The sequence below is a fragment of the Prionailurus bengalensis genome, chromosome B4 (genome assembly GCF_016509475.1).
Source record: "Prionailurus bengalensis isolate Pbe53 chromosome B4, Fcat_Pben_1.1_paternal_pri, whole genome shotgun sequence".
Taxonomy (NCBI): Eukaryota; Metazoa; Chordata; class Mammalia; order Carnivora; family Felidae; genus Prionailurus; species Prionailurus bengalensis.
Genome location: NC_057358.1, coordinates 82,695,136 through 82,715,585, shown reverse-complemented (window position 1 = coordinate 82,715,585; position 20,450 = coordinate 82,695,136). Strand labels below are relative to the sequence as shown.

Sequence of the window (20,450 nt, the reverse complement as noted above, 5' to 3'; positions counted from 1 at the left end):
CAGCAGGCCATGTAGGACCAAGATCAGCAAATCATGGCCTGTCTTCCACCCACCCCAGTAGGCCCCTTCTGTCATGTTTTACTTCTTACCTCCATGTTTAGAACAGCCTTTCCTGTCCCTTAGATTCTTCCAGGAGGGCTGTGAGCTATATATGAGTTGGGGGGTGTGGTGAGCAGTTCTATAACTAGCCCATTGTCACTTAGCTGATTGGTGACAAAGCCAATATATAAACCTGGGTCTGTTTGACTCCAAAACCCATACCTTTTTAACGTTGTGACTATGGAGAAAAGGAAGAGAAGTGATCACATTAACCCCTTCCCCTTCTCTTTGTTTCAAAAGTAGTTTATCTCCCCTTGGGTAGTCAAACCCTCTGATGGGGTCCACAGATGTCCATAAAGGGAGAATCCCATTAATTTAGGGGATTTACTGCCATCTTCCCGGAATGCCTTTCCTGGTCAAAGCAGCTCTGACTTTTGATCCTGCAGTGATTGGGACTCCTGTCTTTGGCCAAATATATTCTTGGCCAAGAAAGTAAGGAGTAATAAGGTCAGGCAGTAAAAGGAGCCACATTTAGGGGCCCAACTTCCTAATTTCAATCCTTTGTAATCCCATTCAGCTTGTTTAGCGATACAGGGATCCAGACCAAAAAGATCCTAGTTACTCTATCTATACACTAGGGGCGCATGAGGAAATATCCCTCTCCACTGGAGCCCTGCAGAGTAGAAGGATGCAAATTGTAGTCCTTTAGCCCTATATTGCTTTTTTTTCCAACCAAGCCTAGAAGTCATTCATATAAATAAGTCTTTATTGAAAAAAGTACATAATTCAGTATAAATATAATAAATAATCCTCCCCAAACTGCTGCCATGAGGATAAATAATCTCAAGTTTTCCCTTTCTAGTTAATAAATACTCAACTTCGTCCTAGGTCAGTATCATAAATTAGTCAGTGTTGGTAATTTTTCAACATTTGCAAGTTCCATTAGAATTAATGGACTAATTCACTTGTTGGCTCACAGGTTCCTGGGCTGATTCATTTTTGCACTGCTGAGCCATGGAGATCTGGGTGCCATGCTTAAGCTTTTGGCTTTAGGGGCTCAGGGTTGCTGCTCCATGGGCAAAGACCCTGGCAGCTACAGCCACAAAGGCCTGAAGGCTGCGGAGGATCTTGAAGCGGAGAAGGAGGCGTTGCCATGGCTGGTTAGGACTGGGGTTTGGAGTTTGCTCAGTCTCCCAGTGTTGACCGTCAGGCTGAAAGGACATAGGACACAATCAGAGAGACTCTAGAACCTTTACCCTCAAGTTCCTGTCTCTGATACCTGCAAGCCCCCATTCTTCAGGCCCCTTGTTCATACCTGTAAGAGTTGCCTAAGGCCCAGGAGGGAGGCGTGAAGCTGGCCCACTGGGCTATCAGGGAGTAGAGAGGGCTCCCCTGTGAAAATGTCTGAGCCCAGCAACTTCTCATAAAAAACCAGGCCCTGGTGGATCCTTTGTAAGCAGAACTGGGGGAAAAGAAAGCAGTGAGAGCTAACCAATACCCTCCTATTCCATTACCAAAGACCCACCCGGTTCTTTGCCATTCTTAGACACTGCCATGGTCTGAATGTTAGTGTCCTCACAAAATCCATATGTTGAATCCTAACCCTCCAATGTGATTGTATCAGGAGGTAGGGCCTTCACAAGGTGATGATGTCATGAGGGCGGAGCCTTCAGGAACTTCTAAAAGAGACCCATGAACTCCCAAGGCCCTTCTGCCATATAAAGGTAACAATGAGAAGTCTGCAACCTGGAAGAGGACCCTCACCTGACCATACTGACACCCTGATATCCAACTTCCAGACTCCAGAACAGTGAGAACTAAATTTTTGATGTTTATAAATCACCCAATCTATGGTATTTGTTATAACAAGCCAAATGGACAAGGACAGATACAACTTTTACTAATTCTCCATGGTACCCAACAATGTCCCAGTCCCTCTTCCTTGTAGTCCAGCCTCATCTTACTACCTGACTGTTGTCTCTGAGTCCTTGGGGATCACAGCCATCTCCACACTGGATGTGGGGGACGTCATCTGTAGTCTCGTCATCTCCCTGTTCTCTTGGTAGGTCCTGGAATGGAGGAAGGGGTGGGAAGAGTGAAGAGATAAGAGAAGCACTTTCAAACTCCACCAGTACCCCAGGCCCATGACTCTCCTAGGAACCCCACTCCCTGTCCTCTTTAAGGTCCACTCTTTGAGGACCTTCAACCCTCCAGCTTCTATCCAAAGCCAGAGTCTTCCTCTGCAGCCTTGGAGACCTTGGACAGGCTCCCGTTTGGTGCCAGAGCCTGCTACTTACCACATGTCCCGTTGGAGGATGTGCACTCCAGGCCAGCGTGCAGAGCTTCTGTGAGAGCTGCTGGCCCAGAGCCCAGGCAGGGCTACTGCCCTCAGGCACAGCCCGGGTCTGAGCAGTCCAGGGCAGCGGTGGCAGCAGGAGCAGCAGCAGCAGCAGCATAGCCCTGCTGCTCCCCAGCATCTTGTCGCCTGCTTCTCAAATCTGGCTGGCTCTGTGCCTCACACCAGTCCCTGTGGAATCTCTGCCCACTTCCCTTTGCTCTGAGCCTGATGCTCTGCGTTCTTTGTTGCTTCCTTCTGTTGTTCACTGAGCTTCTGAGCTGCTTCCTGCTGTTTTTCTCCCCTTGTCTGAGTCTCTTTTTAAGGTCCTTGCATTGTAAGGCCCGCCCTTTATACTAGCAGGTGACTCACAGCAGGTGGGATTCCCCTCCCTGCATCATCCCCCTCTGTGGAGAGCCCAGGTATGCAGCCTCAGTTCCAAGGGAAATGAGACGTGTGGTTGCTGTGGCTGGAGGCCTGGGATGGGGCATATGTGTAATGCTCTCCATGAATCGAAATGGCTGTAGAGGGGGTGGGGGTGGGAGGAATGAATATTTAAATGAATCTAGTCTCAAGTTTCTTCCTGTTCAATCTTTCCCTCACTTTTTGGCCTCTCAAAGCTTAATTCCCTCCACACCCCACCTAACTTCCTTACCTTTTCCTGCCTGAGGAAAAGCCAAAATGCAACCATTCATTTTATTTCCCAATAGGATAGCGAGATTCCATTCAGTTTGGAATGAAGTTTGGTTCCCCTCTGGGGCCCTCTATCTAAGAACAAGGGGGCTTCTTTTTTCTCCCTTGGCAAAAATTATTTTCACTGGGAAAGAATGGATGCGAAGGCACTTTGTGAACTAGGAAGCCATATAATGCTGTATAAAGTATTACTGCTCCCACTTCAGGCCTCACTGTGGAGGCTAGAAGGGTTCTTGGAGGGAGAGATTTGCTGCTAAGAATCATCTAATTCCTCAACCTTAGTGGCCCAACGTTTCATAGGATCTGTGGGGTTCAGGTGGTGGTTCTTTTGGGATACAAGTTTAAGCAAGGACTACAAGTCAAATTTAGATATTCCAGCACCCAGTCCCTACCCCACAGCTAGGAAGTCCAGGAATTCTGGGGAGTTGAAGGTGCACTGTGTCAATGACCCTGACCAGTCCTTCAGCCTGTTGCATCCATGGGTAAAATCCGCTGACACTGATTTCATCACTCTCCCTGATGCAACATTCAGTGAGACAGCTGAGACTGTGAGGTTGGGCGTGGGAGTGGGGGGTGGTCCAAATCTGGGACTGCCCCAACCCCAGTGGAGGGTCCCAGAACAATTTGGACGTCAGAATGAGGACATGGCTGACCACACAGATGGTCCTTAAATCCTTCCCAAGAGGTTGACTCTTCTTCTCTGAGAAACTTACCCTTGATAGAGGCCTCCCTTCCCTTAGAACTATTCAAAACTTCCCAGTGAAACTTTTGATTCAAATATTATGACTCTGTGGTAAGTCTACTTTTCTATAAAATGTTTCCAGCATCGGATAGGTTATCTCAGTCTGAGTGGGAAATGGTTTGCCTCTCTCTACATACGGTGTACACAAATGGAAGAAGGAAGGAGGGGAGCTCACCTCACTTGTGTTTAATGTCCGTTGTGCTTTTCCATCTCTGGCCTCATTCTGGGGGCCTAAAGGATAGGAGATGAAAGGTAAAAGAAGAAGGAAGTGGAGTGTTGGGGGATGGGATGAGAGAGACAAGGGTGAGTTGGAGGCACGGGGCTCTGCTGCTTTGTTTCACTTCCTGGTGCTTCGAGAGTTGGGTAGGAAGCAAGGTTGGTGGGGTGATTGTGGGACTGTTCTGTGGCAGGAACTACTTCCAGGACTAGATCTGACCTGGAACTGCAGTGACCCCTTGACGTCAACAGGGCCTCAACCGTTATGCAAATCACATTCACAAGACACTCCTAAGCAGGCCTTTCCAGTTGGATGCCCAGACTCCAAATCCAGTTGAAATTCCCTTACATAGTTAATAATGATGGCTAACATATATCCAACTCTCACTTTATGCCAAGTACTTGGTCTAAGCACTTTTTATGTATTAACCCATTTAATTCTCACAACAACCCAGTGAGTTGGTTGTGAGTTGTTATTACCCCTATACTACAGATGAGGAAACAGAGCTAAGTAATTTACCCAAGATCACAGAACTGAATGGCCAGAATTCCAGGACAGAAAATCTGGCTTCAGATCCTGCTTTCTCTCTCTCTTTCTCTCTTTTATTTTATTATTTTTTTAAAATGTTTATTTTTTAGAGGGGGGAGAGGGGCAGAGAGAGAGGGAGACACAGAAGCTGAAGCAGACCCCAGGCTCAGAGCTGTCAGCACAGAGCCAAACACGGGGCTTGAACTTACCAACAGGGAGATCATGACCTGAGTGGAAGCCTGATGACACTTAACCAACTGAGCCACCCAGGCACCCCCAGATCCTGCTTTCTCAATCATTCCATTATATTGGACAGGACACAAACTATCTTTATAAAGTAGCTGATTTAGCCCAGGTATCTCAGGCCCAGTAATTCTCATAGGTCTGTGAAGTCTTTCTCAACCTCAATATGGAAATTTCTCAAAGTTTACAAACTGTCTAGTCTCTCAGCACCCATCTTTTCCCAGGATTTTAAATCTAGTGACCTGTGAAGTCAGATCAATTTGAGAGACCCAGAGTTACGGTGTTTTTCTCTCCATCTATGACTTCTGGTGGACTCCAGGACCCCTGTGAGTCCTGTAAGTCTAAATTCTGGAGTCCTTTTATTAAAGTGTTATTCAGCAGGCTTTATTGAGACAGAGAGAAATGCTTTAACACTGTATCCTCCGTGAGAAATTCCTTCCATCAAAAAGGCCCTCTGTATGGCCGTTAGAAACTGAGCTAAATTGCCCTGGTGACATCTCGCAACCTGGCCCCATTCCAAAACAATTAGACCCCAAGAATCGCTAAAAATAACTGTTGACGCTAAATCTGTAAGAGTTTGGGGGTAAGCAAATGTCCCAATTTGCCGTGCTCATCCCCTTCTGAGGGATAACGTCGAGCTTCAAGAGCTAGGGGAATTTGATAGCTGAGGGGTCTCGCTCCACGGGACTATTACCGGAGCATCTGGGGAGTAGATAATCACAGATGGGAGTTTCAGATGGATGCCTACAGAATCGTAGAAGAGGCAGCTAGTTGGGCCGTGTTTGGAACGTGGCTCCCGCTTCCTTTTTTCTCTCCCATGCCTGGAAATGATAGGAAATGCCGGCGAGTTTCGGGGGCAACAGGGTGAGAGGTGGCGGAGTGGCTCAAGAGCACCGCAGGTGGAGGGGGTGGACTGGAATAGGCTGGGAATACCCAGCAATCGATTCCCAGTGCTTTACCTTGGGCATCCCTTATTCTAGAACTTCTAAAATTACAGGGAGCATTAAAGTTCGGTTTCCAAGCGACTTCTCCAGTTTTGTTCAGAGAAAGCTTAAAAGAGAAGGAGTTACGTTTCACGATACCAAATGCGGCCAGGATCTGACACCGTTTGTCCCCATTGGCGGCCCGTAACCTTATTTTTGCCCAATACCCGCGTCACGCGTCTTCTCGCGGAGCCGTCTGTACCTGGCTCCTTCTGATTGGCTTAGGTGAGCTCCAAACCCTTCCTGATTGGAAGCTCTGACTGGGAGCCCGCCGTCCTTTCCGCCGTAGTGTTTGGTTGAGCTTCAGGCGCGGGGGAGAATTGGGGAAACTGGAATTTCCCGCGGAGCTGACGGCGCTTGCTCTCCCCCTACTCGTTTTAATTCCACGCGCTCCAAAATATCCGCCATGGAGAAATCTTGGTAATGACCCAATCCCCATAAGCATCCCAAGAACACATCTGACCCCTGCCCTAAGCCCTCCCCTCCCCTCCGCCGGGGGAGAATTCTGGGTAATTGATTTCTCTGGTTCCCCTAGAGAATTGTGGGTAACTAGCCATTTTCATCATGTCCCCCCATTCCCGCCCCAATTGTGGGTAGCTGGACATTATTATTTTTCCCTGGAGAATCCTGGGTAACATTGCAGGGGATTCTGGGAAACGACTTCTTATTCTCACCTCCCACTTCCCCTCCCCCCCATCCTTAATTTTGGGAAACAAGCATCTTAGCCCCTTTCCTTAACTCCTGTCCCACAGTCGCTGCTCTTTTCACTGATGGTTCTGGGTGAACCAGGCAAGTGGGCAGGCCTGAAGGGAGATGAAAAGGAAGTCATGTTTTAGGTTAGATAGTGGGGTGGTGGGGAGTACAGAGGGCCTAGAGGAGAAAAAGGGACAACACTTCTGCCTCTACCCTACTGCGCATCCCCTTCCTGCCTGCTTCATCTCCTGCCTGGCATTCTCACATCTCCCTGCCTCATTTCCCTTCTGCACATATAATCTAGAACACACTAAATACAAGTACCTGGGCCTACCTATCACTGACTCAGCTACCTCTTTCCCTTTGCAGGCCAGGATGTCCATTCTAGGCCCACTGGTGCTATCCTGCTGAAGGCTGGGTCAGACATCTTAAAGGGCCGTTGCAAGGGAGGGTGTGACACGGGTCTAATCTGCCATCGTCGTCATGAACTTCGAGGGTCTGGACCCTGGACTGGCAGAGTATGCCCCGGCCATGCATTCTGCCCTGGACCCTGTCCTGGATGCCCACCTGAACTCAAGTCTGCTACAGAATGTGGAGCTGGATCCGGAGGGGGTGGCCTTGGAGGCTCTTCCTGTCCAGGAGTCAGTGCACATAATGGAAGGTGTCTACTCTGAATTGCACAGTGTGGTGGCTGAAGTGGGTGTGCCTGTCTCCGTCTCCCACTTTGACTTGCACGAGGAGATGCTGTGGGTGGGAAGCCACGGGGTAAGAACTGTACCCCTTTGTAAGGGCTGAAAGGAGATGTTGGAGGTATTTTATCTGGTTTTAGCCCAAGGGCAGCTGCTTTACTGGGAGCCAGAACTGAGTTGAGGTGGTGAGAGTTAGTTAGGTCTCTGTCAAATCAGTAGGAAGGGAGTGGAAGGAGCCATATGATCCAGGAAGAAGTTACATACGTGTTCTTTTTCAGAAGTCATCCCATTTCTACCACAATTTGCCCATTCTAAGCTTTGATTAACCTTGATAACTGTACCCATCAGTTAGTCTGTAGTGTCCAAATCAATCTCTAATGCCCTTCTTCTGTTTCCATTTTTATAATTATAGAATATTTAACACATGTTTCTGCATATCTTACGTGGAATCATTCTGTCTTCTTTGGCTGATTTTAATCTCTTTGAGAGCAGTTATCAGTGTTAACTCTTTTTTATTTTTATTTTAGAGCGCATAAGCAGGTGAGAGGGGCAGAGGGAGAGAGATCTTAAGCAGTCTCCATGCTCAGCACAGAGCCCGACATGGGCTTGATCCCACAACCCTGGGATCATGACCTGAGCCAAAATCAAGAGTCAGATGCTCAACTGATTGAGCCATTCAAGCACCCCAATATTAATGTTTTTTAATGTGTATCTATATCGCCAGTATGCTAGAGAGCTCAAAGATTTTGTAAGAAATAACATTCTTGGTTTACTAATTTTCCTTCCATAGGGCATGAATTGTGCTTTTTTCATTAGAAAGAATGTACTTTTTTGATAATACATTCATTTCAGTAGGTAGGGTCTACTGCTATGGTAGGCCCAGGGAATAAAACTGAATAAAACATAATTCTTGCCCTCAAGGAATTTACAGAACAATGAGAAAAATATATATATATACGTGTATATATATATATATGTATATGTGTATATATATATATATATAAACAGATAACTTCATGGTACTTTAGAAGAAACTAAACTGTTTTACTTATTAATTATGAATTTAAGATATAAACTAATTATGAGTTTAAGATATAAACTACTAAGTGCCAGTGTAAAAATATTTACTGGGTGCAGAAGGGTTAGAGGCCCTCCAGAAGGAAGTGACACCTGAAGTGAGTTCTTGAGAGGTGAGTAGGAGTCAGTTGAAGAAGAGGGGAAAATGCTGTCTTGGCAAAAGCAACAGGATAAAGATTTCCAAGATACCATACAGTGTGATTACAGATTACAGGAACTACAAGCAATTAGGGTTTACTGCTCTGGAAGATAAGTCTGAAAAGTTAGACATTACTTCATTCAACTAGTGTTTTTTGAGCACCTGTTAGGTGCCACACCTTGCTCTATGGTCTATATTGGGAATAAGCATTTAAAAAGGCAACAAAAATACATTTATAATATATTAGGTGTTTAGTATCCTTAAGGAAAATAAAGTTGAGTAAGGGGGTTAAGGTAATGAAGGGTGGGAGGTGTTGCTGTTTTATTTTTTTTTTTAATTTTTTTTTTCAACGTTTATTTATTTTTGGGACAGAGAGAGACAGAGCATGAACGGGTGAGGGGCAGAGAGAGAGGGAGACACAGAATCGGAAACAGGCTCCAGGCTCCGAGCCATCAGCCCAGAGCCCGACGCGGGGCTCGAACTCCCGGACCGCGAGATCGTGACCTGGCTGAAGTCAGACGCTTAACCGACTGCGCCACCCAGGCGCCCCGGTGTTGCTGTTTTAGATAATTGGTCAGGGAAAGTCTCTCTGATAATGTCACACTTGAGTAGAGACTTGGATACAGACCAGGATGTCCATTCTAAGTCGTCTAGAAGGGAGAGAGGAAGCCATGCAGATATCTGGGAGGAGAACATTCTAGAAAACCTCATATGCTATGTTAAAAGAGCTTGGACTTGATCTTTCACACCACTGACAGTTTTTATCCAGAATGATAAGGTTAGGTTTGCATCTTAGAATGCTGAAGTAGCAGTATAGAGTTTCATTTAAGGGGGAACATGGCAGGACTCAGTGCGATCGGCTTAGATTGTAGGTTATTGTAGCAGTTCACATAGAATATGAAAGCCTGAATGAAGCACTGTAGACATGTAGAACAGATTTGGGAAATACTTAGGAAGTAAACAAGACAAGTTACTACCAGTGACTTAGTCCTTTGGATAGATCATGGTTCCATAAAGAATACAGTTAGAAGAAGAATTGAAACGAGGTAAAATGACAAATTTAATTTAGAATGTAATGAGTTTGGGTTTTCGTGGAATATCTAAAGAGAGATGTTTAGTAGATATTTGGATATGTAAGTGTGAAGCTTGAGGCAGTGGTCTGGGCTAGAAGAGAGAGTTAGGATCCATCAGTTAGAAGACTGATGGTTAAAACCTTGAGAGTGGATGAGATTACCTAAAATGGCTAGTGAGAAAATAGTGGACTGGGAATAGCCATGGTTCAAGGGTGGTCTGAAGGGAAGCACATAAAGAGGAGGTATGAGGTAAGAGTCAGGAGCGAAACCAGTAGTGAATGATGTCATAGGAGCCAAGGGGGGAATGAGTTTCACATTCTCTCTATTCCAGCCTGTGACCCACAGTGCACATTTCCCAGATGGTGGCTGGTAGAGATTAAGACTTGAATATGGAACATAAGAAAACCAGCTGGCCAGTGGAGGATCGGACTCACATCCCTGACCCGAAACTGTTCTAACCAACTGAACCATTATCTATTCAGCAAGGTCATTGTGAGGGCAAAATGAGGTAGAGTTTACAAAAGTACTTTGTGAAGCGTTAAACATAAGATAGTATTTATTATCAATGTCTTTGTCACTTAGATTGGTCCCTAGCCGTATGCCTTAGTTGCTGTTAGCCAGAAAGGCCAAGCAAGAATGGAGAAAAGTTGAGCAATGTCTCCAGTCCCTGACCTGTATCTGGGGTGGCCCTGCCCCTCCACTCAGGGTGTGTCTCATCTTTTTTGTCCCCCACAGGGCCATGCCACTTCATTTTTTGGCCCCGCCTTGGAGCGTTACTCATCCTTTCAGGTCAATGGTAGTGATGACATTCGACAGATCCAGAGCCTGGAAAATGGTATCCTATTTCTCACCAAGAACAACCTCAAGTATATGGCCCGTGGGGGTCTCATTATATTTGATTACCTGTAAGTGGCTTCTCAGCTCTGGACTGGGAAAGAGAGTCCCTCCTAAAATGGGAAGTCTAAAGGATTAGAAACTTTTGAGACCTTGGTCCCTTAGCCTTTCCTTTCCCCTACAGGCTGGATGAGAGTGAGGATATGCACAGTCTCCTACTGACTGACAACAGCACTCTGCTTGTTGGTGGGCTGCAGAACCACATATTGGAAATTGACCTTAATACTGTCCAGGAGACTCAGAAGGTATAAGACTGGGGAAAGAAAGACCCAGGCAGGACCTGAGGTTTTTGGGGGGTCAGGGATATGCCCAGACCGGGAACATGACTAAGATGTATGTGCAGTCTTTCTGTTCCTTTGGTCTGTGGGAAGAATTATTCTCACTGGTTTTTCTGCTTTGTCCCCCAGTATGCAGTCGAGACGCCTGGAGTCACCATTATGAGACAGACAAATCGCTTCTTCTTCTGTGGCCACACATCTGGCAAGGTGGCTCGGTTCCATGTTTCCTCCTACCACATGGCCCTGTTTCATCAGACATGTGCTTGAGCTCTTTCTTTCCCTCAATTCTGGGGCTATAGTTGGAGGCACAGGAGGAGTGATCCGAGTTCCTACTCAGCCACGTTATACTAGATTGTCTTTCAGGCTGATGCCTTCTATTGTAACTAGATACCTTTGAGGCAAGAGAGTAAATAAGAGTTCTCTTTGGAGTCCCTTCCAGCTCTTGGCCTCTCTTTTTGCCTGTTCTGTGCTTTAATTGCCCATATCCTAGAGCCTTAGTTCTTTTGGCAGGGGCCTCACAGGATTAGGTAGGTGGTGGGTACTTTTCCTGATAACAGTGTTGGCAGATAACTGAGTTATCTCTTCTTCAGATTTCCCTGCGAGACCTCCGTTCTTTCAAGGTGGAGCATGAGTTTGATGCTTTCTCAGGAAGTCTGTCAGATTTTGATGTGCATGGCAACCTGCTGGCTGCCTGTGGCTTCTCCAGCCGCCTCACTGGCCTGGCCTGTGACCGTTTCCTCAAGGTGTATGATCTGCGCATGATGCGTGCCATCACACCACTTCAAGTACACGTGGATCCTGCCTTCTTGCGCTTCATCCCTACATATACTTCTCGACTTGCTATCATCTCCCAGTCAGGTAGGAAGGACTGTAGGAAGGGGTAGGAGGGGTTGATGACCAAAGGAGAAGTAGACACTAGGAGTATACTCCTAGGAACCTCTTTGTTGGAGGAAACAGTAAACTTCCAGTGGGCTATCAGGGTCTCACTTAGGTTTGGTCAGAGATTAGTGCTTTTATTTTCTCCCTGAGTGTGAAGAACACAGAAAAAGATAAAGGTGGAACAGGCAGAATAACTTTACTGGGTAACAAAACTGCCTGTGGCTTATGGGAAGGCATCAGATGGTATTATTTGTATCTCTAGGCATGAATTTAGGCCCAGTCTTTCCCTGATACGAGGGAAAAGGAGTGTCATAATGCTTCCTGCTCTCTTCTAGGGCAGTGCCAGTTTTGTGAGCCCACAGGCCTGGCCAACCCAGCAGACATCTTTCATGTGAATCCTGTGGGGCCTCTGCTAATGACATTTGACGTATCAGCCAGCAAGCAGGCCCTGGCCTTTGGGGATTCTGAGGGCTGTGTACACCTCTGGACTGATTCCCCTGAGCCTTCCTTCAACCCTTACTCCCGTGAGACGGAGTTTGCTTTGCCCTGTCTCGTGGACTCACTGCCTCCTCTGGACTGGAGCCAGGACCTGCTGCCTCTTTCCCTCATCCCTGTCCCGCTCACCACTGACACGCTTCTCTCTGACTGGCCTGCTGCCAACTCTGCTCCAGCTCCCAGGTTGTACCTTACATCTGGGTCAAAAGGAGGGAGGGGGAAAGGGCCAAGATACTAGGATTCTCTGTAAGCCCCGTAGTAGTCTCCTTTCCTGATTTTTGTGTGCCTTCAGTACTTTCTTTTCTGGCTCCTTGGGGGTTGGGTATTAGATAGGCAGACACCACAAACTTCAAGCCCTAGAACTGTACTACATTATAGGCGAGCACCCCCTGTGGATGCAGAGATTCTACGCACCATGAAGAAGGTGGGCTTCATTGGCTATGCACCCAACCCCCGCACCAGGCTGCGCAATCAGGTATGTTCAGAGGTGAGAGGGTCAGCCCCCAGCCCAGCCCTCTGGGATTTCTCCTGTCTTGTTTCTTTACTAGTTCTCAGCATTTTTTGCTTTTAGTTAGTCAGTAAAGGGTTTTTGAGGTCTAATGAATGAAAGGTACCATGGTAGGTGTTAGGGAGAATTCAGAGTAGAAGATAGAGTCTTTGCTATTAAGAAGTTTAGTATTTGGTTAGTGAAGATAAGACCTGTCTGTAACAAATTATTTGTTCTATTGTTAAACGCTAAAGGAATGTTATAAGCATTCACTGCCAGGGCTGTTTGGAGGGGAAATGTTACTCTGGGCCAGAGTGGTCAGGGAAGACATACTGAAAAAGGTGGATATTGAGCTGGTTAAAAATAGGTAAATAGAAAGTAACATGGAAGCATATTCAAGATGAGAGATCAGTGTTAGCAAAGGTCTCAAGAAGCATAACTGCAAAAGGTGTGTCTGATCGGGACTGTGATTGGACCAGTCTGGCTGGAGTGGTGTGAGTACTGGGAAATAGTAAGACATTGAGGTTGGAAAGGGCCCGGTTGTGAAGCCTTAATACCAGTGTTTAGGGAGAGAAGTGACACACTGAAATAGGCATTTTGGGAGAGTTTGTTTGGTAGCGGGATGCCGAACAGAGTGTGTGTGGAGCCACGCGTGGAAGCCATCACAGTTGTCGAGCTGTGGTGTGGTAGGGTGATGGCAGTGGGAATAAAAAGGACGCGGTAGATGCTGAAACTTCAAGAAAGTAGAAGGTTCAGTGTTGGGATAAAGGTGGGGGGAAACCAAAGATAATTAAGACATCCAACAAAATTACCTCTTTTTAAAAATTCTAGATTCCTTATCGACTCAAGGAGTCAGACAGTGAATTTGACAGCTTCAGCCAGGTCACTGAGTCACCGATAGGGCGGGAAGAGGAGCTACATCTCCACATGGTCTCTAAGAAATACCGCAAGGTGCTGGGGGTTACCAAGGAAGGAGTCCTGTGGGATGTGGGGAAAGGTTCCCTGGGAAAAGGGGGTCATACTAGAAAGGATCGAAGGACTCAGTTGAGAAGTCTTCATCTACCACCTGGACTCAGGAGGGAGGTTTTGGGGAAGGTTATGACCACTGCAAAGGATTTAGGGGACTCTGAGGATACGTTCATTTTGCTCAGACTATTTCTGCCTCAGGTAACCATCAAATACTCCAAGCTAGGGCTGGAGGACTTTGACTTCAAACACTACAATAAGACCCTGTTTGCTGGATTAGAGCCCCACATCCCCAATGCCTACTGTAACTGCATGATCCAGGTAAGGATATTCCTGCAACCTGAACATGGCTACTGCCTTTCTTCTCTGTGGCCCCATGCTCCCTGCTCTTTTTCCAGGTCTCTCCAACCAAGCCCACTTTGCCATGGCCTCCGCTACCATTCTTTCTTGCTTCACAGCCTTCAAGTCTCTTCTGTGTGCTCCATTCTTCAGTAGACTCCTGATTTGTATTCTTTATCGGCTCTCTTAACCATCCCATCTCTCTTCTCCATACTAGTTGCCTGTATCAGTTCTCCTGCTCTTCCCCCCCCCAGGTGCTCTATTTTCTGGAGCCCGTTCGCTGTCTTATCCAGAACCATCTTTGCCAGAAGGAGTTCTGTCTGGCATGTGAGCTGGGTTTCCTCTTCCACATGTTGGATCTTTCTCGAGGTGACCCTTGTCAGGTCAGTGTCTGGAGACCTGGGACAATAAAAGGGGAAGGCGGGGCGCCTGGGTGGCGCAGTCGGTTAAGGGTCCGACTTCAGCCAGGTCACGATCTCGCGGTCCGTGAGTTCGAGCCCCGCGTCAGGCTCTGGGCTGATGGCTCGGAGCCTGGAGCCTATTTCCGATGCTGTGTCTCCCTCTCTCTCTGCCCCTCCCCCGTTCATGCGCTGTCTCTCTCTGTCCCAAAAATAAATAAACGTTGAAAAAAAAAAATTAAAAAAAAAAAATAAATAAATAAAAATAAAAAAATAAAAGGGGAAGGGAGGTAGACAGTAGCAGGGACACTGCTGTGCAAATGGCCACAAAAGAGAAAATTGCCCCATTCTACCAACACACTTCCTGGATTCCAGGGCAGTAATTTTCTTCGGGCATTCCGCACCATTCCTGAGGCCTCGGCCCTTGGTCTGATCCTGGCTGACTCAGATGAGGCTTCAGGCAAAGGCAATCTGGCCAGGCTTATTCAGAGGTGGAATCGCTTCATTCTCACTCAACTGCATCAGGATATGCAGGAGCTAGAAGTACCCCAGGCTTATCGAGGTGCTGGAGGCAGGTATGAAATCGGAACATGAATATTTAAAGCCACCATGACAGTCCCCTCTGTGACTTAGAAGGTGTCCTAACTGTCTCCATGTGCATGTATTGCCTTCCCTGCCCTTAGCAGCTTTTGTTCATCGGGGGACTCTGTCATTGGGCAGCTGTTCAGCTGTGAGATGGAGAATTGCAGCCTCTGCCGCTGCGGCAGTGAGACCGTGCGAGCCTCTTCCACCCTGCTCTTCACGCTCTCCTACCCCGAGGGTAGCAACAGTGGTATACCCTGCAGCTGGGTTGGGAAGGCTCCCTCACGTGTCCCATAACATCAAGGAGAGGGTGTTGGGAGGCTAATAATGGGTAGAAGGGAGAACCTAGAGTGAAGCATCCAGTTTCCCCTCAGATAAAACCGGGAAGAACTGTGACTTTGCTCAGGTGCTGAAGCGAAGCATCTGCCTGGAGCAGAATACACAGGCCTGGTGCGACAACTGCGAGAAGTACCAGCCCACGGTAAGTCCTCCCATGTTGGGGACTTGGTGTGGTTTCATCTGGGACTAGCTATGTCAGCACCACCATCCACGGATCTATAGGGAGTGGGAGGAACCTCAGTTTGAAAATGCAGGTCCAGGTTTTACTGTTCCCATCCAGGTTTCTTTCCCATAGGCTCATTGCCATTCCTTGTTTGTTTTTTCCTCTCAGATTCAGACCCGCAACATCCGCCATCTGCCAGATATTCTTGTTATCAACTGTGAGGTGAACAGCTTGAAAGAAGCTGATTTCTGGAGAATGCAGGCTGAGGTAAGGACCAGGTCTGGAAGCAGGGTTTTAGGTGTACTTCTTAATTTTCTCTCCCTTCTCTGCTCAATATATGATTAATGTTCCTGGGCAATCAGATATTTTTTCCTTTGTGTTCAGGTCGCCTTCAAGATGGCAATAAAAAAGCATGGTGGGGAAATCTCTAAGAATAAAGAGTTTGCTTTGGCTGATTGGTAGGTACTGTCTGGGGGGTTAGTCAAAGGATTGAGCTACCCAGTGGCTCCTCTGGTCACTGGCTAGATATCAGAATGAATTTCTAATTCTCTTATCCTGATAGGAAGGAACTAGGGAGTCCAGAGGGCGTGCTGATGTGTTCCTCCATTGAGGAGTTGAAGAATGTCTGGCTTCCTTTCTCCATTCGCATGAAGATGACCAAGAATAAAGGGCTGGATGTTTGCAATTGGACTGATGGGGATGAGATACAGGTTGTTGAACAACTGGGAAGAGAAGGGGGAATAAGGGAGAGAAGGTTGGGGCAGAAGCAGGGCAAGGGGAAGATGGAACTTAGTATAGGGAAAAGGAAGGGAATAAAGCCAAGTTATTTACCAGTTGTGGGCTTTTCCAGAGTGACTCAGTTCAGTATTGAGTCATAGATGGGCTAGGATGGACATAACCCACCCTGGTCCCCCATCCCCGTCCCCCAAACTCCCTATCCTCTATCCCCATTCCCCTTCCTTCCCCATCCTTAAACTTAGCTTAGCAGCCTGGGTACCCCCCTCACAGTGGGGCCCAGCCAGGGCAGAGGAGGAGCATGGTGTCTTTGTGTATGACCTGATGGCTACTGTGGTACACATCCTGGACTCACGCACAGGGGGCAGCCTGGTGGCTCACATCAAAGTCGGAGAGACCTACCACCAGCGCAAGGAGGTGAGTGAGATACTACAAGGCAGGGACACCCCTGGTGGTAGCCACAATGGAGTCCCAGGTCTGTCCTTATCTTGACTCTGAGTCAGAGTGGTCCAGCTATCACTTTATCATCTTTTTCTGTATTTCCACAGGGTGTTACCCACCAGCAGTGGTATCTCTTCAATGACTTTCTTATTGAACCTATTGATAAGGTTAGTTGTAACACATTCCATTCCCCCTTTCATCTCCCCTTTTCCTAGAATTCTCATCCTCAGGGCTCCAGAATGCCAGGCAGATTCAGGAGGGAGGGATGGGTCCTCAAGAATAAAAAGTGTTAGCAGAACTAAAAATAGCACCTGAGTTCTCTTTTGTCTGGCTTGGGAAAAAGGAAAAGGGGGCATCTATATATAGACCATGAAGTGCTTTTTCTTTTATAGCATGAAGCTGTGCAGTTTGACATGAATTGGAAAGTGCCTGCTATCCTTTATTACGTCAAAAGGAATCTTAATTCCAAATACAACCTGAACAGTAAGTGGTACAGAGTAGACAGAAGGGTGTGGCAGTTTAGATTGGTCTTTTGGAAGAGATCTTGTTAAGATTAGGATAGGTAGCCAGTATTATTATTTCCAGGGGTGATACTAAAGAGATTCCTGTTTCATCAGGCTCTAAATTTAGAACCTGGAGATCCTGAGAGTGTAGAGGGGAAGAGGTGATGGGGGGAATCTGATCAAAAGGGCTAAGGTTTTGATTTTGAGTCTAATCATTCTTCCCAAGTGAAACTTTCTTCTTTTGCAGATGGACTTATTAGGTCCCTTTTTGGTGCCTTTAAACCCATAGTTTCCCTGTAACTTTGTTTTTCTGGATTTTCTAAGCTCAAGTCCAAAAAAGTCAAAGTCTTATTCTTTCCTCTCTGCTTTTTTGTTTCTCTTAGCATATTTCTTAGTAGTTTTCTGATTTGACCTATTCCATCTGTCTGTTCAGCAGACACAATCTTCTTATTCACATGCTTTGATTATTGAGAGATCACAGTGTAGACCCAGTCTCTGGTCAGCCATCCTGGGTTTCCCTCCCCTGGTTACTTCCTTATCACTAGCCATCTGTCTTCTGGATTTTCCCTTCCAGTCAAGAACCCTATTGAGGCAAGTGTCCTGCTGGCTGAAGCCTCGCTAGCACGGAAGCAGCGGAAAACACATACTACCTTTATTCCACTGATGCTGAATGAGATGCCGCAGGTTGGGGACCTGGTGGGCCTGGATGCTGAGTTTGTCACTCTTAATGAGGTAACCAAGACCAAAAGGGTGTGGTGTTGGCACAGAACTCTGGAGATATCAGGCATCACAAGCTATTCTCTGATTTCCTTATCAACTCTTCTCCTGTAGGAGGAAGCGGAGTTACGCAGTGATGGCACCAAGTCTACCATCAAACCAAGCCAGATGTCAGTAGCAAGGATTACTTGTGTTCGAGGCCAGGGACCCAATGAGGGTATCCCCTTCATTGATGACTACATCTCTACCCAGGAGCAGGTACTAGGATATCTTGTACTAGGAGGTACAAGTGAGACAGACCTTGTGCTTATGTAGAGTGTTCTAGAACCCGGGAAGAGTAGCAGGGAGAGACTCTGCACCTCACTTCGTGAGCAACTTCTCCTTTTCTCTATGCCTAGGTGGTGGATTACTTGACTCAGTACTCGGGGATTAAGCCAGGAGACCTAGATGCCAAGATTTCCTCTAAGCACCTCACAACTCTCAAGTCTACCTACTTAAAGCTTCGTTTTCTTATAGACATTGGAGTCAAGTTTGTGGGTCATGGTCTGCAGAAGGACTTCCGGGTCATCAACCTCATGGTTCGGGCAGGGCTGTTTTTAAGAGTTTCCTTTGAATATGGGCCCTTTAGGGTATACATTGTGCTTTTGGAGAATGAGAAGTTATGGATCACCTACCTTCAGTCTCCCACTCTTTTATCTCTGCCAGGTGCCCAAGGACCAAGTCCTTGACACTGTCTATCTCTTTCATATGCCCCGAAAACGAATGATTTCCCTGCGGTTCCTTGCTTGGTACTTCCTAGGTGAGTTGGTGTACCTTGTAGGCCCTTATGGTGCTCATTAAGAGCAGGAAAAAGTGTTGGAATGAAGGGAGTAGGGAGGACCCTTAGTGGTGAGAGTTATGAATGGATTTAAGTAACTTCAGTATCCCGCTGCACTAGGAATGGTGTTTGGCTTTTTCCCTTACGGGTAGTCAATTTTTTTTTTTATTGGTTATTGGGAGTAGGGGATGTGAGTATGGGACGTATTCTTACCTTCCTTTGCTAGGTTCCAAACTATTCCACCTCTAATTCCCTCAGACCTGAAGATTCAAGGGGAAACCCATGACAGTATTGAAGATGCCCGTACAGCTCTTCAGCTCTACCGAAAGTATCTGGAGCTAAGCAAAAATGGCACGGAGCCTGAATCCTTCCACAAAGTGCTCAAGGGTCTTTATGAGAAGGGCCGAAAGATGGACTGGAAGGTTCCTGAGCCTGAGGGTCAGACGAGTCCCAAGAGTAAGGCCTGGGATGGGACAAGGGAGAGTGGACAGGGTGGGTTTTGATTGCATATGTGAAGATCATACTCATGATAATAATAATGATGATGGTGATGTTAACAATTGTACCAACTCTACCTTACATTTGTAAAGCACTCAGTGGTTTACAAAGCATTTAATCCTCCCAACATTCAGTGAAATAGATTGTATTCTTGAAAGTCTGCACTGATCCTAACCTCCTCCTGCCTAATTCTAAAATGTTTGGGGCAGGTTTGCCCTCTTTTCCTTCATAAGAAGTATTCCAGGCACTTTTTCTCCACTCACCTTAAGAGTCAATGCTCTTGATTTTGTCTCTGACAGATGCAGCTGTCTTCTCCTCAGTGTTGGCGCTCTGACCTCATCCTCTCCCAGTGAACTACTCCTCTCCCCTCAGTGTTCTGTGCCCCAGAACTGGGAGATGGCTTCCCAAGTTGGCTAGTCCTCGCCCGCTTCCAGAATTGGACCTGCTCAGGGTCTACAGATGGTGCTATTAATAGAACTGGAATGCAGCAGAGTTGCTGTAAAGGGAAGAGGTGCCAGATTCCTTTTTCATTCTTTGCAAAATAGCGGGCCAGGAACAGAGTCTAGAATTGACCCAAATGGAAAGAAATTGATATTCTCAATAAATATCCTGGGTAATTAATATCCAGGCAAAAAAATGCTCCTGGAACCAGTACTCTCAGTTCCTAGTTGGCTAAGGACTAAAGTCCTGGTTAGTGATAGGATACAACAGTAGCTCAAGAGAGCTCAAGTCTCTGACTGCTTGAAAGATGCCTGGATGGACCAGGACATCGAATATTGGTGGCCCTAGCAAACCAGTGTTGCCAACACCATCATTGCCAAAAGGGCCTTTGGGTCTTAGATACAGCTTGACTGCTGTCTTCACTCCTGCTGACAGCTGAGAAGCATCTGTCTTCCATCCACTCTCCTGTCCCAAGTTTTGTTATTTTTTAAAGTTTTGTTTTAAAATGCATGTTTTATAAAATAAAATTAAAAAAAAAGTATTACTGGCTTGTCATCTATGTCACTAGAGACCTGCAAGTGTAGGATGCTCTGACTTAAGCTCTCCTCTCCTTTCTTTGTGTTGGCTTTCTATAACAACTGGAAAAAAACAAGCGTTCAAATTTCCACCTAGAAATGAAGGTGAAGCTCTGGAGTCCAAAGTTAAGGTTATTGGAGGAATATAGTTATGTCTTTGCTGGACAGTTATTTTTAGCTCTTTGCTATGGCTGCCTACTACCTTAAGACCAGATTCTTTTAAGATGCACAGTATGGTTTCCTCGGAAAAGGAAAGTTGGGGAAACTGACAAACTGCAGGTCTTAGGTTATCTGAAGACTTGTAGCTACTAACAGGATCTGTGAAGTGCTGCGGTGCTTCCTGGGAGATGTAGTTTGCGGGGTATTGAAACCAGGGCTTCTCACAGGCTAGCAGGGTACCTTTCTTTTGGAAGGTCCTAGCCCACCTAGACTGGCACACCCACGTGCCTCTG

The 20,450-nt window shown here is 46.6% G+C and overlaps 2 protein-coding genes across 7 annotated transcripts; one reads left to right on the top strand and one right to left on the bottom strand.

Annotated features, from left to right (window-relative positions):
• Positions 1-784: 784 nt before the first annotated feature.
• IL23A (interleukin 23 subunit alpha) lies at positions 785-6,856 on the bottom strand. Its single transcript, XM_043564278.1, has 6 exons — positions 6,808-6,856; positions 5,757-5,954; positions 3,985-4,040; positions 2,007-2,108; positions 1,355-1,501; positions 785-1,250 (listed from the first exon to the last, which is right to left on the bottom strand). Exons 1-6 carry the CDS (start codon positions 6,854-6,856, stop codon positions 1,089-1,091), a joined length of 714 nt encoding a protein of 237 aa, XP_043420213.1. The 3' UTR covers positions 785-1,088.
• Positions 6,041-19,950, top strand: PAN2 (poly(A) specific ribonuclease subunit PAN2). Of its 6 annotated transcripts, none has more exons than XM_043564445.1 (26): positions 6,041-6,200; positions 6,843-7,238; positions 10,187-10,356; positions 10,470-10,590; positions 10,753-10,830; positions 11,214-11,481; positions 11,838-12,180; positions 12,376-12,472; positions 13,316-13,435; positions 13,652-13,771; positions 14,044-14,172; positions 14,563-14,762; positions 14,871-15,007; positions 15,144-15,250; positions 15,440-15,538; positions 15,656-15,729; positions 15,834-15,981; positions 16,280-16,423; positions 16,555-16,614; positions 16,840-16,930; positions 17,525-17,682; positions 17,782-17,925; positions 18,066-18,245; positions 18,373-18,466; positions 18,743-18,940; positions 19,282-19,950. In XM_043564445.1, exons 2-26 carry the CDS (start codon positions 6,957-6,959, stop codon positions 19,314-19,316), a joined length of 3,597 nt encoding a protein of 1,198 aa, XP_043420380.1. In that variant the 5' UTR covers positions 6,041-6,200; positions 6,843-6,956; the 3' UTR covers positions 19,317-19,950. The 6 variants fall into 6 exon arrangements, with proteins under 6 accessions (XP_043420380.1, XP_043420382.1, XP_043420381.1 ...); XM_043564446.1 differs by having other exon boundaries at positions 6,056-6,200; positions 14,874-15,007; XM_043564444.1 differs by having other exon boundaries at positions 6,056-6,200; positions 14,874-15,019.
• Positions 19,951-20,450: the final 500 nt, after the last annotated feature.

Bases quoted from the DNA above. Each gene is read 5' to 3' on its own strand.
- IL23A (XM_043564278.1), bottom strand. From the start codon at position 6,856: ATGGACATCCTGGCCTGCAAAGGGAAAGAGGTAGCTGAGTCAGTGATA. The intron at 4,041-5,756 runs GTAAAGCACTGG...CCTATCCTTTAG, and splicing joins TAGAATAAGGGATGCCCAAG to GCCCCCAGAATGAGGCCAGA. The intron at 1,502-2,006 runs GTAGTAAGATGA...CTTTTCCCCCAG, and splicing joins GACTCAGAGACAACAGTCAG to TTCTGCTTACAAAGGATCCA.
- PAN2 (XM_043564443.1), top strand. From the start codon at position 6,957: ATGAACTTCGAGGGTCTGGACCCTGGACTGGCAGAGTATGCCCCGGCC. The intron at 11,482-11,837 runs GTAGGAAGGACT...GCTCTCTTCTAG, and splicing joins TGCTATCATCTCCCAGTCAG to GGCAGTGCCAGTTTTGTGAG. The intron at 17,683-17,781 runs GTAACCAAGACC...CTTCTCCTGTAG, and splicing joins AGTTTGTCACTCTTAATGAG to GAGGAAGCGGAGTTACGCAG.